At 39.4% G+C, this 17,441-nt stretch overlaps 1 protein-coding gene across 4 annotated transcripts in view; it reads right to left on the reverse strand.

Annotated features, from left to right (window-relative positions):
• RAB11FIP2 (RAB11 family interacting protein 2) overlaps positions 1 to 17,094 on the reverse strand; it is a 39,938-nt gene extending 22,844 nt beyond the window's left edge. For 2 of the 4 annotated variants that reach the window (XM_055561032.1, XM_055561034.1), the window contains exons 1-3: positions 16,136 to 17,093; positions 10,150 to 10,592; positions 8,971 to 9,436 (exon numbers count right to left, since the gene is read on the reverse strand). In XM_055561032.1, the coding sequence (XP_055417007.1) occupies positions 8,971 to 9,436; positions 10,150 to 10,592; positions 16,136 to 16,488 (1,262 nt within the window). In that variant the 5' untranslated portion in view covers positions 16,489 to 17,093. Of the gene's footprint in view, positions 1 to 3,801; positions 8,000 to 8,970; positions 9,437 to 10,149; positions 10,593 to 16,135 lie in introns of those variants that run through there. The other 2 variants (XM_055561033.1, XM_055561035.1) reach the window with 2 other exon arrangements.
• Positions 17,095 to 17,441: the final 347 nt, after the last annotated feature.

Raw genomic sequence — 17,441 nt, forward strand, 5'->3', positions numbered from 1 at the left:
GTTTGTCCTTTTCTGTTAGGACTTTTTTTGTTTTCAATTTTGAAGTCTATGAATATCAATTTGCATTAGTAAGTTAGCAAAAGGATAGCATGGTTGGTATCTTCAAATTAACCCATTGGGAGTTGTACCAATTAATGAGAGCTATTATAATTAGTATTAGGATGACAAAGGGTAAAAAAGTTTCAAGTCGTTATCTGGGGAGTTAAGCATAAAAGTTCTAGTTAGTGTTAAGGGAACTAATCACATCACATATTTCAGGCTCCCAGTCATCCTTTCATTAGATACATTCTGTAAATCCCTGGGCACTAATGGATTAATGGCTCTAAAAATCATCTCAAAAGTTTTTGTTTTCTGTCTCATAAATGAAGCTACAAATTGTCAGCTGTGTAAAAAAGATTTATAGGCTGCCATGAATAACAGGCAGATTATCTTTAACATTAGACAAATATGGACAAAAAGTAAACACTGCTATTAATATAAACCTTATGTGGGGTGAGGTTTATTAAACCAAAGACTGTGTTTTAAATTTAAATAGGAAAAAAAAAATGTAAGGAACATTATAAAAATGATGGCTTTAAAACTATGAATAAGGTCTTTTCTTTAGGATGATTTGTTTACTATAACCTTGAAAAATAAACACATGTCTATTTTTTAATGGACGTATTCTACAACTTCATAGTAATCGTTACATGCTCAAAAGCCTGTGGTGATTTTTGCTGTGAAAATTAGAAACATATTTAAATATATACTCTAGGTAACTTTTTTTTTTTTGCAGTCTAAGAAAGGCATGTAACAATCATCAAAGATACTGGAAAAGACCCTGATGCTGGGAAAGACTGAAGGGGGTAGGAGAAGGGGACAACAGAGGATGAGATGGCTGGATGGCATCACCGACTCAATGGACATGAATCTGAGTAAACTCCAGGAGTCGGTGATGGACAAGGAGGCCTGGCATGCTGCAGTCCATGGGGTCGCAAAGAGTTGGACACGACTGAATGACTGAGCTGAACTGATACTATTATGCAAAACTGTAAAGTACATATGATAAATATGAGATCTTGATCTCAGACACTATGCACTGCCCTAAAAAATAACTGGCTTAAGTTCAGAGCTAAGAAGTGGACAGATTCTTCCACATCAAATACTGCAAAGGGAAACACAGGCATACACACTCTAATAAAGTCAAGGATACTAGGAATGGAATTATACAATATACCATTAAGTTGTCATAGCACAACTAAGAGTTTGTTTACATGGTTTTCACAACTACAACAAGGCAGGAAATAATGAAGGGAAAGCAGGTTCTTTGTGCAGGTCTTAAAGAGGATGTTCCCAAAACAAAATTCTCTGGTAAAAATACCTCCCCATAAGGTCTTGCTCTTCAATGAGCTGCCTCTAACCTCAAACAGCATTAGCTCATCCTACAGAGTAGGCTTATGTTCTTGACTATATATTTAAAAAAAAATTTCAGAATAAGACACACTACAAATTTTTTCCTTGTATGAATGACTTCCCTTAACTAGGAGGAGTTCTTCAGTCCTAAACTGAACCTCAGAAGAATACACATCACAAATTCGAGGTTCTCTTCAATTTCTTACAGGTAGCGTACAAACACAAGCATGTTTTTTAAATGTTGTTCATCACGACTGATGCCTAGGTGTCACCTGAATCCTAAAAAACAATCCATCCACAGATGCCATAAATACTCAACAGTCAGACATTTCTGCTTGATCTTCAATGCCTACTATAATTTAGTTGTTTCTTTGCCATTCGACCAAATAAATACTCCTCTCCACATCCCTGTTTTAGTCAAGTCGATCTCCTCACTGATCCCTCTACTTACTTAGGGCCCTGCGGACAAAGCTAATATGACTAAACTGTCTCTTCAACTATGAGTTTACCAGCACAACTCCTGATTCCTGTTCATATATAAGTACTTACTGAACTTTTATGAAATAGATGATGTAATTCAGATCAGTAACTTTTAAGCCTGAGAATCAGCAGGAAGTCTTTTTTTTTAACACTGACTTTTATTTCCGGGCTTACCCACTGAAGATTCTAATTTAACCTTGCAGTAGGACTCAACTAAGATTTAAACAAAACAAAACAAAAAACCCCAGGTGCCCCTGATGGTCAGCACTGAGGACGAGCAGTGATCTAGCTACTGCGCGCATGTGCTCAGTCGTGTCTGACTCTTTGTGACCCCCATGGGCTGTTGCCCGCGGGCTCCTCCGTCCCTGGGGTTTTCCAGGCAAGAACACTGGAGTGGGTTACCATTTCCTTCTCCAGGGCATCTTCCCAATCCAGGGATCAAACCTGCCTCTCCTGCACTGGCAGGCGGATTCTTTACCACTGAGCCATCTGGGAAGCCCCTGGGTGCTGCAGGCACCCACAAAAGAAGATACAGTACAACTGTTCAACAGTTTACACAGGTTAGTTGGGAAAACTAAAACCGAGACATAATAAACATTGTTCGGCAGTTACGTTCTATATCAGCAGAATTCCACAGAAGGGAACACTGTTATCAATCAAGACAGGATTAAAGAGTTTTCAACATCAAGGATAGTCTGAGGACACTCAGAGACGAGTGAAGAGTGCATTCCACAGCTGAGCCAAGGAACGGAACTGGCCAGGCTTAGAGACCTCAGGGTAGAGAGGTACAATAAGGAAATGAACCCACCTGGAACAGAAAGGTGAAGTTCAGTAAAAGAAAAGCTCAATAGTTAAGAAAAGCCTAAAACACAATAATCCTTGACAATCAGAAACAGAAGTTTGGATCTGGTGTTGCAAACCAGTGACGCTGAAAGTGTTTTGAATTAGGCTTCCTTAAACAGAACAAGAGGCATTATGACCTAAACTCTAAATAACGATGCTATGTGCTATAATACATAAATGCAAACATCACAGTAATTTTATATTCTGAAAATTTATTATTCACAAGGTTCAGCAGTTGTTGTTATGAGGTGGCCTTCCACATGCATTCAGGGACTCTATGGCTCTCCAAAGACCTCCATCTTTGGAGTTAGTACAAGTTCAGCAGATTATCTGTGTAAAAGGTCAAGTAATAAATATTTTTGACTTTGTGGGTCATACAGTCTCTGTCATAACTACTCAACTCTACTATTACAGCACAAAAGCATCCATAAACAAATGGGCAAGTTGCATTCCAGTAAGACCTTATTTCCAAAAATCAGGCAGCAAGCCAGATTTGGCCTATAAGCCTAGTTTGCCAACCTTCTGTCCAGGGTATGGTGGAAGCAAGGAATATGGAGGGCTGTACAGGAGGTTTTCATGGACTAGCCCTAAAACTGGTATACAATCACCCCCCGGTATCTGTAGGGTATTGGTTCTAAGACCCCAGATTACTCAACTCTCTAGATGTTCAAGCCCCTTGTATAAAAAACCTAGTATTTGCATGTAACCTATACACATCCTTCCTGTATACTTTAAATCATCTCTAGATTACTTATAACACTCAACACAATGTAAGTGCTATATGAAAAGTTGTAAATACTGTGTAAATGGCTGCCAGCAAGCAGCAAGTTAAGTTTTATTTTCCGGAACTTTCTAAAATTTTTCCCCCCACATATTTTTGACCCAAGATTGCTTGATTCCACGGATGCAAAGAACCCAGGGATATGGAGGACAGACCATTCTTCTCTTCCACTAAGCCTTCAGTAAGCCAGAACTTGGTCACCTGTCCCCACCTAAGAGAACAGTCTAGCTGTGACTCTCTTAAAAAAAAAAAAAAAAAAAAAAAGCAAATCTGCTTTGGTGAACATACCTACCTATTTCCACTTTCCAGAGGGAAAATAGCCCAGTGTTGAAGAATTAATCATGAACAAATTATTGAAAATGGTATAACAAACATTCAGGAAAGTTAAATATTGCTGATGTAAAAAAATCACTACTTTTTTTAAGTTATTTAACTGTAGGGTTAATCACGTAACATTAGCTGATACTGATGCTGCTAAACCACCTGTGATTTGTAATTAAAAACAGGAGCAGCAGCAATTTTAAAACACAAACAACACCAATAGTTAACTGATAAACCATTTTTCTGAAAACTGTAAGAATTCCAGCTACACTTTCACATACATGTGTAGCAGGACTTCTACAGCACACCAAGTGTTAGAATGTTATCCAGACTTCTTAGAGCTGGCATCCAGGACACACACTACTGTGCACTCAAAGCCAGTACTCTTCTCTGGGTCTGCAGCTAAACCATGTTTCTTACCTGGCTGCACTCAGGCTAGGACATGACTAAACACTGCCCAACGGAACACCAGCAGAACAAGGAATGGGTACCACTGCCAGGCCTGGCACATGAAGACATCCGCATGATCCTCCACTCTTTTTCTCTGCTGCACAGCCTTGGGGGATGCACATTAAACAGCAGTATTACAAGGAAGGAGCCTGGTTCCTGAGCAACTGTGTGGAGCCAAGAAACAGCATGGAACAAAGCACTCATGTGTCATGATAAGGAGGGATAAACTTTTACTGGAACAAGCCAATGAGATCTAAGGTTGTTTACTGCAGCTGGTAATCTATCCTAACTATTATAATACAGAATTCTTAACAAACTTCAGAAATGTGCCAGTCAGAATATGAGTATTACATTTTAGTAGTCCTTTAAGACTCATTTAGATTTCTAACCATCTTTTGTTGTTGTCGTTTAGTCACTAAGTTGTGTCTGATTCTTTTGCAACCCCATGGACTGTAGCCCACCAGGCTCCTATGTCCATGGGATTTCCCAAGCAAGAATACTGGAGTGGAATCATGTTTAGTTGTAAATAAAAATACACACATCTGCCTTTATGGATCTGTTGCTGGTCTATCAGAAAGACCTTCACAGCCCACACTGAGCTGGAAACGGGGGGCTAAGAGAATGAGGGGATGATACTAGTATTTTAGGAAATCTATCTGCTATACCATATTCATTTATTCAAAAACTGCTTTCCAATACCTGCTACCTACTATTACGCTGGAGATTAAGGGTTAAAAGATGAATGAAAAGGAGGCTCTGTCCTCATGTTGTTCATGGAGGTGAGAGGGGTAAAGTGGTCAGATTAATCTGTGAACAGGGGGATGCCCACAGAAAGGAAGGCCTAGGGAAGACCAGGCTGCAGCACAAGGAACAGTTACTTCTGTTCAGAGAAGTGGGGGTAGGTAAGAGGAAAGAGACTGAGAATTAGCAATTGCGGGGAAAGGGATTTCAAAGAGCCCTACTCTATGTTGAAGTAACCCAACAAAAAAGCTAGCTTATTTCCTCTCTCAGTTTTACGTACGACTATGGGATCTATTCCAAGAACAGAAGCAAAATGCAGTAACTTTTGTGATTAGTAGGTGATTTCTTCAGCTTGACTTTACTTACAAACAAATAAAAACTCTAACTTTCAAGAAAGTGTTCTTTTGGCATAAGGAAAATTCTCCAGTTGTAATCACACACATTCAGCCAGAGAGTAACAATATGGTTCCCACGTATCTGAGATCACAGGGAACCAGTTTACTCAAAGAACAAAATTCAGTTCCACACCTACATATTTCAGCCTTCACTTTGTTCGTCTTTCTCACAGACATTGGTCACAGGAGTCCCGAAGACTCTGTAAAGAGATCTATTTAGCGTTACTGGAAAAAAAATAATTCACAGCATGTGTCCTAGTGATGCAAGTCTATAGTTTCAAAAGTGCATTTGGTTTAGATGTTAAGGTAAGAAATCAAAAGTGTCCCATATAACTGAGGAATGCTACTGGAAGGAAAAATATGAACAGACCAAACTATCTTAACTATTTCCTTTCTAACTCCACTTGAGACAAAGTTCTTCTCAAAAATTCAAACTGCACTATCTTCCTAGATCTATTTATAGTCAATCCTTCTATTAATTTATCTCTAAAAGATGCTTGCTCCTTGGAAGACAAGCTATGACAAACCTAGACAGTGTATTTAAAAAGAGACATCACTTTGCTGACAAAGGTCTGTACAGTCAAAACTGATTTTTTCAGTAGTCATGTACAATGTGACAGTTGGTCCATAAAGATGGCTGAGTGCTGAAGAATTGATGCTTTTGAATTGTGGTGCTGGAGAAGACTCTTGAGAGTCCCTTGAACTGCAAGGAGATCCAACCAGTCCACCCTAAAGGAAATCAGTCCTGAATATTCATTGGAAGGACTGATGCTGAAGCTGAAGCTCCAATACTTTGGCCACCTGATGCAAAAAGCTGACTCATTGGAAAAGACCCTGATGCTGGGAAAGTTCATTCAAGCAAAAGAAGGGGGCGGCAGAGGGTGAGATGATTAGATAGCATCACCGACCCAAAGGACATGAATTTGAGTAAACTCCAGGAGTTAGCAGAGGACAGAGGAGCGTGGTAGGCTACAGTCCATGGGGTCACAAAGAACTGGACACGACTTAGTGACGAAACAACAACAAACCCCTTTACCGCAAATGTTTTCCATTTACCACAAAGATGGTTTGTGACATAAAAAGGAAGAGTAACTTCGAAGGAATCTACAGATGTTTTTGTCTTCATAGTTGGCATCTCGTGAGTATGAAGAAGAGAAAATTTTAAAATGAAAAAACCTACTGTTTTTTCACTACTTGCAATCATTTGATGCATGTATCATCTTGCTGTCGTTCAGTCACCAGTTGTGTCTGACTCTCGCAATCCCACGGATTGCGGCATAACAGGCTTCCCCGTCCTTAACTATCTCTCAGAGTTTGTCCATTGAGTCCATGATGCCATTGAACTATCTCATCCTCTACTGCCCCTTCTTCTCCTGCCCTCAATCTTTCCCAGCATCTGAGTCTTTTCCAACGAGACAGCTCTTCACATCAGGTGGCCAAAGTATTGCAGCTTCAGCATCAGTCCTTCCAGTGAATATTCAGGGTTGATTTCCTTTAGGATTACAGCTCTAATTTTGATAGACACAGCATTAATACTGAAGTAACCCAAAACAAAGCCTCAATTTGGCAAAATGCCACACTCAATTTTAAAACACTGATTTTGAAGTTCATGTAAATAGCCACGTATAAGGCAATTAAAAATTCGAGGACACCTATTTTTCCACATACTGCCATAATTTAAAAATCATTTTCCTACCATATCCCATTGTTTTCGCTTTTCTTTGACTCTAAAATTACATAAATTATCCAGTCTCTAAGTTATCTCAGATAGTTCTTGGCAATAACTTGGTCCAAAAAAAGCTCAGTTGAGGGGAAAAAAGCAACTACATGTCTGTTTACCTGTGTAGCTTCTTAAGGCAATATGTGAAGTGCAGTATGTAAAATACAAAGTGAAATATTTGGGAATAGCATATCAAAACCATGGGCTTCTCAATAAAATATTAATACCATATGATAAAAACATATTTCTTTGAAGTATAGTCTATAAAGAAAACTGAACAATACTTTCCAAAGCTACAGTGAATACCCACTTATTTTGATAAAAGAAGACAAAAGAAATACTAGCTTTCCCTGGAAAACTCTAAATGCATGTTTTAAGAGATCAGAAGACAGGCAGGAGATCACAAGCCTAAAAGGGCGATTATTAGCACTATTTTCTGTTTATAGTGGGACAAAACAAAGCAACGTTCTTGAACAAAATATGACATGGCACTATATAAAACGTAACAGCAACCGCTGTTTACGGGTTCCCTATTTGGGGCCTGGCTTTACGCCATGCACTTTATCATTTATCGTCCCCCAATCCTACTGAGAACGTCTCATTTTCCTTATTTCAAAGACAGAGATGCGGAAGTTGAGAGAGGTCACAGAGCCACTGAGGAGGTTTCTCACTGGGGTCTGACCACCATACGTTCTTGCCTCGGGAAAGAACGTCTATGTTTCACGGCAAACAGTCTACCATGCTCCTCCATGATAGCTGCACAAGATTCCAATAGATTCATCTTATTTTTCGCTTGAGGTTTCCTTAATCAGCTATTCCACCATTCACTTCTGCAAAATGCATCATCTTTCTTAAGCCATACAGTTCCAACCTGTACTAAGGAATTAGAAAAGTACTATTAATATAACTGAAAACTCAAGGATTTTGACAATCCAAACCTTATCATGATAGATTATTTCTGTAAGTCATCATTACAGATGCTCTGTGATATATTTATAGTACCCCCAAGGTTCACTGGATTCCAATAAACATTACTCCAAATAGCCATTTAATAAGGATGTATGTATGTGCATGCTAAGTCGCTTCAGTCATGTTCAACTCTTTGTGACCCTATTGGCAGTAGCCTGCCAGGCTCCTCTGTTCATGGAATTTTCCAGGCAAGAAAGTATGAGTGGGCTGCCATGCCCTCCTCCAGGGTATCTTCCAGACCCAGGGATTGAACCCACGTCTCTTCAGTCTCCTGCACTGGCAGGTGTATCCTTTACCACTAGTGCCACCGGGAAGCCCTTAGTAAGGATAGTCAACACCTATGAAGAAAACCATGGCTTCCAAGGATAGAGAAACATGACAGACTTCAAGTCCATGGAGTCACGAAAAGTTAGACATGACTGAGCAACTAACACTTTCACAAAAACCATTAATACTTAAGCCAGTATTTCTTAAAGAATAGTCCATAGGCTGCTACTGGTTCACAACCAATCAATGAAAAATAGTAACATCTAGAAACCCAACTCATCACTTAGATTTCTGGCTTGAATTAGCACCCACTGGTGATTCCCTCTCACTACACCTCATCAAAAGCTACGTAGTTTTCTCCATAAGTTTCTGATAGTTTCTGGCCAGCATTAAGTAGAAAGAAATACAATGCGATGGGGATTAAGAATCTTTTATCCTTCTAAGATAAACAGTTCAGTTCCAAAGATGTACACACTGCCTGGCTCCAAAATTAATTATAAAAACAAGATTAGCATTTTTCTCAAATAAAGTGAAAGGAATTTAAAAGGGATATTTGATACTTTCAAGTATAGTATTTTCCAAAAGCACAACTTCCCAACGTTTAAGCTTACCTTGAAGATGGCATTATATTTGAAGCCCTGAATTTTGTTGTAAACGGATTAGTTGACTCATAATCAAAATAGTCCTGCCGATGTTCACTAAACGCATTAGGTGATTTCAAGTCACAAGGGCTATCGGCTCCCCCGTTGTTAAGTTTATCAGATCGTCTATCTTTTTTTCCAGTCACTCTTTCAAAGAGGCTGACTTTCTCCCTTTTTTCTCTCTTGTTTTCTTTTCTTACTTCAATTGATTTTGAAAATAAATTCACGCTGCTGTCCCATGATTCACTGCTTTCTTCAAATGGATTTTTCTTCCTTGGCAGTGTTGCAAATTTTTGGGGTAATGAAGCAGTCACATTTGTAAATGGGTCATTCTGTCTTCCGAAAGCCGATTCACCTTCATCCACACTGCTGTCAGGTTGGTTCATTTTAGAAGTATCAAAGCTTAATGTTCTTCTGTGTGGAGATTTGAGACTTCCTGCAAACAATTTTGTAGTTAGTACATAATCAGTGACACATTATATCACACTATTTGACACATCCTGTGTGCATACTGCTGCTTTTAGAATGAAAGCAATTAGCTATTTAAAGATATTAACCTTTTAAAATAATCAAGGAAAACAATCTTAAAATGCTAAGGTACAGCAGTATGTAGGCTAATAACAATTAGTATCTTGCTAGACAATTAGTAATTTACTCAGCTCAGAATGAAACAATCACACAAACAAATTATAATGTCAAAACTAAAGGTTCTGCTCAGCATTATAGTGCTATATAAATTCTCACTGTTCTTTCATCAGTAGTATTAAATTTACTTTCTTACTTCTGAACAATAAGATTCTTTTCTAGGAAAATTCTGATGAAATGGAATATTCATTTATGTTTCAGGCTTCTGAGACGGGAGAAATGACAGTTAAAAAAAAGAAAAAGAAACCAGGCCATGAAGAGAGACCAAGACTCATTTTTATTATCTAATTCTATAAATACAGTATTGAATTCAAACCAGCTCTGTCTTTAAACTTACCAATTTTGAGTATAGTAGGTACTCAATAAATATCTGAGGACTAATTTAGAAAATGCTAGCAAGAAACCTCAATTTTTATTCTCTAACTTTAGAAGTCAAACTTTAAAAATTAAGAAGGTAGTTCAGATCACACGGGATCAACTATAAAGAATGCATACATCACTTACCACTTTCCGGAACTGCTCCAAAGGAATCTATCTGGCGGCCAAGAAGATGTGTTTGAGCAACGGTGCCAGACTTCAGCTTCTCCGAGCATACGTGGGCCCCAGTTAAATCAGACATTGAATGTGCTGAAGAGAGTCGCTGAGGACCCAAAAGGAAAGGCTTTTTTGGTTTAGATTTCATCTGTATTTCACTACTTGAAAATTCAGTATGGGCATCAGGCATGTGAGAACTTGGAATGATTGCAGAAGATGTATCAGAAAACGTCCCATCAGTTTTTCTACCTTTCATCTTATCTTTTAATTTTGCAAAAGGAGATCTTGTTTTGTCCTTCATTGATAAGTCAAACATACTTGCTGTCATATTGTTCCTCATAAATTGAATATTGACCTTTATCTCACCCCTGTTTTTGGCTCTTTTTCCTTGTTTGGATTCTAATCTAAACCACCTTAAAGAGAAGGAAAAACTGGGTTGTAATATGTAATGAAGAGAGGATTATCGAGCTCTGTTGTATACAAATTGCTTTTTAGGTAAAGTTACTCTACATCAAGGCAATCTAAGCACTGAAGGAGAAACTGTCAGCCAGAGTGCTTCTGGTTTTATTCATGGCTTCATTTAAAAAAACAGGGAGGTCTCTGCCATGTATCACATGCAGAGGGAATCAGTCTTTTTTGAAAAGCTATTTAGACAACTTTTTCTTTCATGATTTGAAAATCACGCATTAAAATTTCTTACCAATAATAGCTATTATGTTTCCATCTAGTCCAAGTGTGGCTCATGGCTGAAGAATATTTTTTAGCATTAAAAGACACTGAGGTACAGACCCAGAAATAATTCATCAATACATACTATTTTTGGGCACCATAAAATAATAAATAACAACCAAACTTTTAATAAAATAATATTCAGCCTCTGAGCCAAAATAGTTCTTCTGTAAAAGCTATTAAAAGAATTTTGTTAACATGGGAGACTAATCCAGTTTGTTCATCATGAAAATTGCTTACGATGTAAAACTGTTTGTGTGTGTGCTAAGTCACTTCAGTCATGTCCGACTCTTTGCCACGCTATGGACTGTTACCCGACAGCCTCATCTGTCCATGGAATTCTCCAGGCAAGAATACTGGAGTGGCTTGCCATGCCCTCCTCCAGAGGATCTTCCCCACTCAGGGATCGAACCTGTGTCTCCTGCAGCTTCTACATGGCAGGTGGATTCTTTACAGCTGAACCAATGGGGAAGCCCACAATGTAATTCAGATTTATATAAAATGGGTCAAAGCCTCTTCCTGAATAAAATATGCAAAATAAGTAAAGTGCAAGAAGTGACAAATGGTAATAAATCTTGTAAAGCATTTTTAAAGAAAAAAAGAAAGCTTAAGTGCTCCCTCTTAGAATCTGTTTCAATAACTTGCTACTGTGACAATGCCAAATAAAATTTATTTTAAGTGGACCCAAATCTTATGCTTTTAGTCACTTGAGTGAATTACACTGCCCATTTTCAAATGATGTGTAAAATGCAAAATTTATTTTGGTTTATTTACAGTATTTTTATCCATGAAAACTTCTCCAGTTGTTGGTGTCATAAATGGTCAGTCTACAGGGCAAACAGCCAAAAAAACTACAAACTCCAGCAGAGATGAGAGTTCCTACAATGTTTTCACATTACTTAAACAATGAAGAATAATATCCATTTCTGCAGACAGGTCGTTATTTAAATACAGCTCTGCAAGTGTTAAATTTTCTTAAATAACTCAGATCTAATTTTAAAGAATACACCAGAAGAAGCTAGCATTTACTATCAAGTGGAACACTAGTTTCAAAGATCTTTCCAGGCAAAAGAAAACTGGCACATAATATGTGTGTGTGTGTGTGTGTGTGTGTACCAGCTACATCTTAGAAAGTAACATGCAAGTGAAATATTTTCAATTTAATCAGTCAAGATCTAGCTGCATCAAAACAAGCAATTTTTAAAAAAACAGAAAGTCTTATAACAGAAAGCATTAACCTGAGACCCTAAATAGAGAAAACCCTTTATTTGAGGCAAATGGTGAAATGTGAAGACTCAGAGACTAGAAATAAAAAATGACAGCAATAAACTCTGTGGAATAGAGAACCTTCAACAACACAGAGTTGAACACTCACAAAGCCTGAAAACAAAGCAAGGTTATATACCCAATTATTAACTCAGTTTTGGAAAACAGAGCATTTTCGGGGGCGGGGCGGGGCACGGAATCCTTCTGATGGATGACCCATAATGCTCTGTTAATATTGCAGGTTATTCAGAAAATAGGTGAGTACACTTTGCAAGAAAATGTGCCCCCACCCCATCAAATCCCCAAACAAAACAGAAACAAACAAAAACACCAAGTATGTCAGATCTGTGTATGTAACACAGCTTAGCAAATCTGAGGGGGAAAAAAATAAAAAACAGAATTTTAGAAATGAGACCAAATAAATCATTTAGTCCAAAATCCTTATTTCACAGTAAAGGAAACTCAGGAACAGAGAATAAGTAGCTTCTTAATGTCAGACTGGAGTCAACAAGGAAAACTGACAAAGCTGACCAGTAACAGCTACATGAAAACAGTAGTTCTTTTGTATTTAATGACCCACATATACATTAATAAGGTTAAACGCATACCAGGTTGTCTATCACAGGACACTGTATTTAATCAGGAGACTCAATCACAAGGGCAACATAGGTTTTGTCTTGCTGGAGTGTAAGCTTCTTGAAGGCAATTTTCCTTGCACTAAATAAATGTTTACTGAATTTTCATTTCTAGAGCTATATTCTTAAAACAACGACACTACAACTCTGTGTGTGTCTGCGTGTATGTTGCACCATTTTGTTCTCTGGTTAAGAAAAGCTGAAGACTTAGGTAAGCTTTAATGGATAAAAGCAAGTCAGTGTTTGAATATAAACTCTAACTACAGTCTTTTCCATCCTTCTTGACCAAAAAAAGTAAAACACACACACAAAAAAACCCAAAGACCCAACTGCAAAGAACTTTAACAAATATACCAACTTAAAATATAGGCATGACAAATAACTCTAGCTGCTTTGTTTGGAAAATGATATAACAGGGAAGTCTTAATGAGACCTTCAAGAATCATTCCAGAGATAGCACTTGTTTTCCCTGGCTTCTAAAAAGATAAAAGGAAGACACAGCATTTGAGGCTTAGTGGATTAATGTTGATTTTATTTTTTCACCTCTGGAGTGCTAGATTTAAACTGTATATGGCCTCTGTTCAATTTTTGAGTGGGCACAGGTCCATGTTCAAAAACCACCACACATGTGGGAACTATTCCCAAGCAATTGGTGCTGTGTGGTCAGAAATGGGACAAGATTGGCAGGAAGGGTGCCAGAGGCCAGGACGCAGGTGCACCGCACAGCCGCACACACAAGTCCTAAAACCTGCATGTGCTTGAGTCATACCTAACCTAGGGACTCGGATGGTTATTACTGTTCATGAGCATTAAAAACAAACAAAAAAATCAACATCGTTCACTTCTGCTGTTAAAAGAAAAATCAATCAATACAATATAATAGCATAAATTACAATTTTACCATTCTATTTTTAAGTACTGTATTGTTTTCTTAAATCTTGTGCCCGAACCAACCCAGACGCCCATTAAAACGGGAGATACAGGAAAGTTCTCTTTCCAGGTCCCACTCATCAAAGTGTTCTGGCTCAGGCCCTTTATCCCTCTCCTTGAAAGAAGGAAAAAAGCTTTTAATTTCAAGGTACAAAAATAAATCAAATGATACTTTTAGCCACCACACTTCTTTGCTTATCATGGAAGACAAGCTGTAAATCCTTGTCTTGAGTGTCAAGAGTAGAAAGTGTCACACCCAGCAGTTCCATGGGACTTCCAAATCAGCTGGTCACCTTCATCACCCATACCCATTTTCTAAAAAGCACTTGGGAATATGCTGACAAGGCTCAGCAATGTGCAGAATATTAAATATCTTTCTTGCAATACGCCGGTGGCTCAGGTCTGTCTCTTACTGGGTCATATGTATAGTTGTGCTGCAAAAGGAAGCTATTAACTATATTAAAAAACTAGAAATATTACGAATAAAGAGAGCTCATCAAATATGTGGTCTCCATTTATCCACAAAGAAAATATTAGGGATTTAATAACCTGAAAATCACTTTGAATGCAATAACATCACAAGCACTGTTGATAACATTTAAACGCATCTCCCTCCCCAAAAGTCCTAATCCGTTTTTTTTAGTAGCCAATAGAGAATTTCTGTAGGGAGACGACAATATTAGAGTATTGCTTACAGCCAAATTTATTGTAACTGTGATGCTGCCAAAGATAAGGAGTAAAACAAGAAGAAACTTTAAAAGTGTATTCCATCTTCAGAATCCCTGGGTTCACAGTCGGGCCTACTTTGATTTGGAACATTTATATTTCAGAGAAGGTCTGTAGCATATCATTCATTAACATTAAAAGTACTGTAAATGCAGTATCAAATTTGAAGATGCAATAAACTTAAAAAGTTTACATTCAAAACACTTCTAAATATTATTTAGTAAGGTCATCCAAAATTGGCAATTTGCAATAAATTAGTCAGTGATTATCCATTTTTCAGTTTAAGTTTGATGAAGAACTCCTCAGAGGTAACTGAATGCTACTTCATAGGTATCAACCAGTATTATTAAAATCACTCATATATATTCAACTTTACACTTTATTTAAACCATTTTCTCTCCTTCTAAAATATTTTCATCTCTTCAGTTTCCTGTGGCATTCCTAGTATTACTTATCTCTCTACCCTTTTACCTTACATATATTAAACCTTTAGGTCCTTAGGTAAAGACCTGATTAAAAAACATTTTTTCCAATGAAAGTAAAAATTTCAATCAAGAGAAATTTGCAGGAAGGTAGGTATAGAAAAAACATGACATGGTTGTTTTAAAATATAAGAAAATAACAAGATCTTCAAGAAAGTTTTTAAAAGCGTAAATAAATATCAGTTATAACAGCAAAGCTATTTTTGAAATGTGACATCCCCTTATAAATTCAACCTATATTTTTCTCCCATTAATTCCATCCAGTTTAAACATTCTTTCAGACTAGAGTAATTATAAGTTTAAGAAAGGGGTATCACTATCTCAGAAAACATACTATTTTTCAATTTAAGACATAATATCCTAGTTTTAACTTATATTATGGTTTTTTAAATTAGAATATATCTAACCTAAGTTTGGAAGTCTTATTAAAAAGCCCGTGTTTTTACTGTATATGTCATTTCATCACAAGAATTTAATCATTGTTTCCAATCTGATAGCATTTAATACGGTCTAAACACACTGGCTTTGCAGAACTAACTTTGAAGTAACCATGTTCAAGAATGAGGATGTCTGTACATACTTTTAAAACTTTTTTCTTTTAATAGCTTTAGACTCCACCACGATGTACTACTGACTCTGAAATCAGAGCTAAAATAAAAGCCAACTGTGTTTACAATGCTGAAATGAAATACTGAGTTCTAAATTTGGTAATTCACCACTTGACAGCTTCAGAGTTCAACTACAAAATAAATTAAAAAAAAAAATATATATATATATATATAGAAGAGGGCATATTGGCAGATTTACTTTTCTGATATTCCATTTTCTGAAAATTGTAATGTTTAAAGATTGTAATAATTTAAATTGATCAACGACACTACGGCCCAGTCCTCTTATAAGTAGTGAAACAATGTTAATTTACTTAAAATCCTGTGCAAAGTATTCAATTATTGACGAGGTTTACCTCAAACGAGAGTAATGGATCATTAAAGACTCCACTTTAAAAAAAATGTGTCTTCACAAGGGCTATTTTTACTTCAGATTTATGCAAATATGGTGCTTAAAACTGGGTCATATTTCAGTCCAAAAACCAATGCCCCAAGTAGACAAATAATTTCCAAGAACAGAAATCCATTCAGATAATAGCTAAGCTACCCCCCCCAATTCAAAATAAATTACATAACTTACTCTGTTTTCCTTCTTTGTTTGTCCTCAAAGATGTCATTGAGATTGATGGCCACCTGCCCTAAAAACTTATCCAGACCCACCAGGGACCTGTGCATAACTATGAGGAAAAGGATGTATTTCTCTGGATTCCCCTGCATTAGCAGCCCAGGTAGCTCAAAAGAGGCCTCTTCCTTCCAGACTGGCTCAAGGGTTTTCTCAGCTACAGAGGTGGAGTACTTTTCCTTTCCCAGCTGAATTATAGTGTATGTGTCATTGGTGCCACTTTTGCCTTTTGGCTTAAGATCTTTGGCTTGGAGCACGGTGACCTGCACATGGGTCGGAAACCACTTTTGGGCTTGCTCGGAGAGCATCATTCTGTCCTTTTTCTCTGCACCGAGTTCACCAGCACAGGAAGAGCCCCTCCCGCAGGGAGAGCCTGATGCCTTGATCACTGCATCCTAAGGGCACTTAACGGAGGCAGGCAAACTCACAGCTGCCCGACTCCCTCTAGGGCTGAGGTCCAAACGCCTGGCTGGGGCAGCCAGGGGGCACGGCTGTTCTGTGGGGCCGGTGGTGGGAAGGGGTCCCCTTTCCTCTGGAGAAGCACAGGGGCCCAGCATCACCTGGCCGCGCCGTCCAGGCCTCGCGTCCGCACCTCCACGCTCCGCCGCCCCCCCGCCTCGCCCCGGGACGGGCCCTCGGCACCGGCGGGCGGCTCCCGGGCCTGCCGGGCACCGCAGGCCCGGCCGCCAAGGCCCCGGCGGAGGGCGGCGGAGGAAAGGAGTGCGCCCCCACGCCCTAATTCTCAGCCCCTGGCCTCCCGCCGGCCTCCTCGCAACCGGGCCGCCCCCCTCCCGCCTCCTCCGTGCCTCCCGCTCGCCCTGCGCTAATCCGCGCGGGCGCAGCCGGGATCCTCCTGCCGACCCCGGTAATACGAACCGCCGCCGGCTCGCGCGGCCTCGCTCCCTCTAGCAAACCTCTCCCTCCTCCTCCCCCGCGCCTCGGCTCCTCCTCTCGGGCGGGCGTAGGGGCGGGGGCCGATCGCCCGGGGCGGGGTGTGGGGGGCGGGCGGGAGTGGAGTGAGACCTGGGGAGGGGAGCCCCGGCTGCCTCGGCGCGAGAGGACAGCGGGGCGGCGGACTGCGGGCTGCAGGGCAGCGGGCGCGCGGCTCGACCTCGCCGGGCCTGCGGCTCCTAGCACCGAGCGGGCGGCGGCAGCACTTCCGGGTTCGCCTTCTCCATGTTGGTCTCGAGAATGCGACGGGGCGGGGCCGGGCGGGGTTGGGCGGGGCCCCGGGGTCAAGGGTCAGCAACTCCCCGGTTGCCTT

This window comes from Bubalus kerabau, chromosome 22 (genome assembly GCF_029407905.1).
Source record: "Bubalus kerabau isolate K-KA32 ecotype Philippines breed swamp buffalo chromosome 22, PCC_UOA_SB_1v2, whole genome shotgun sequence".
NCBI lineage: Eukaryota > Metazoa > Chordata > Mammalia > Artiodactyla > Bovidae > Bubalus > Bubalus kerabau.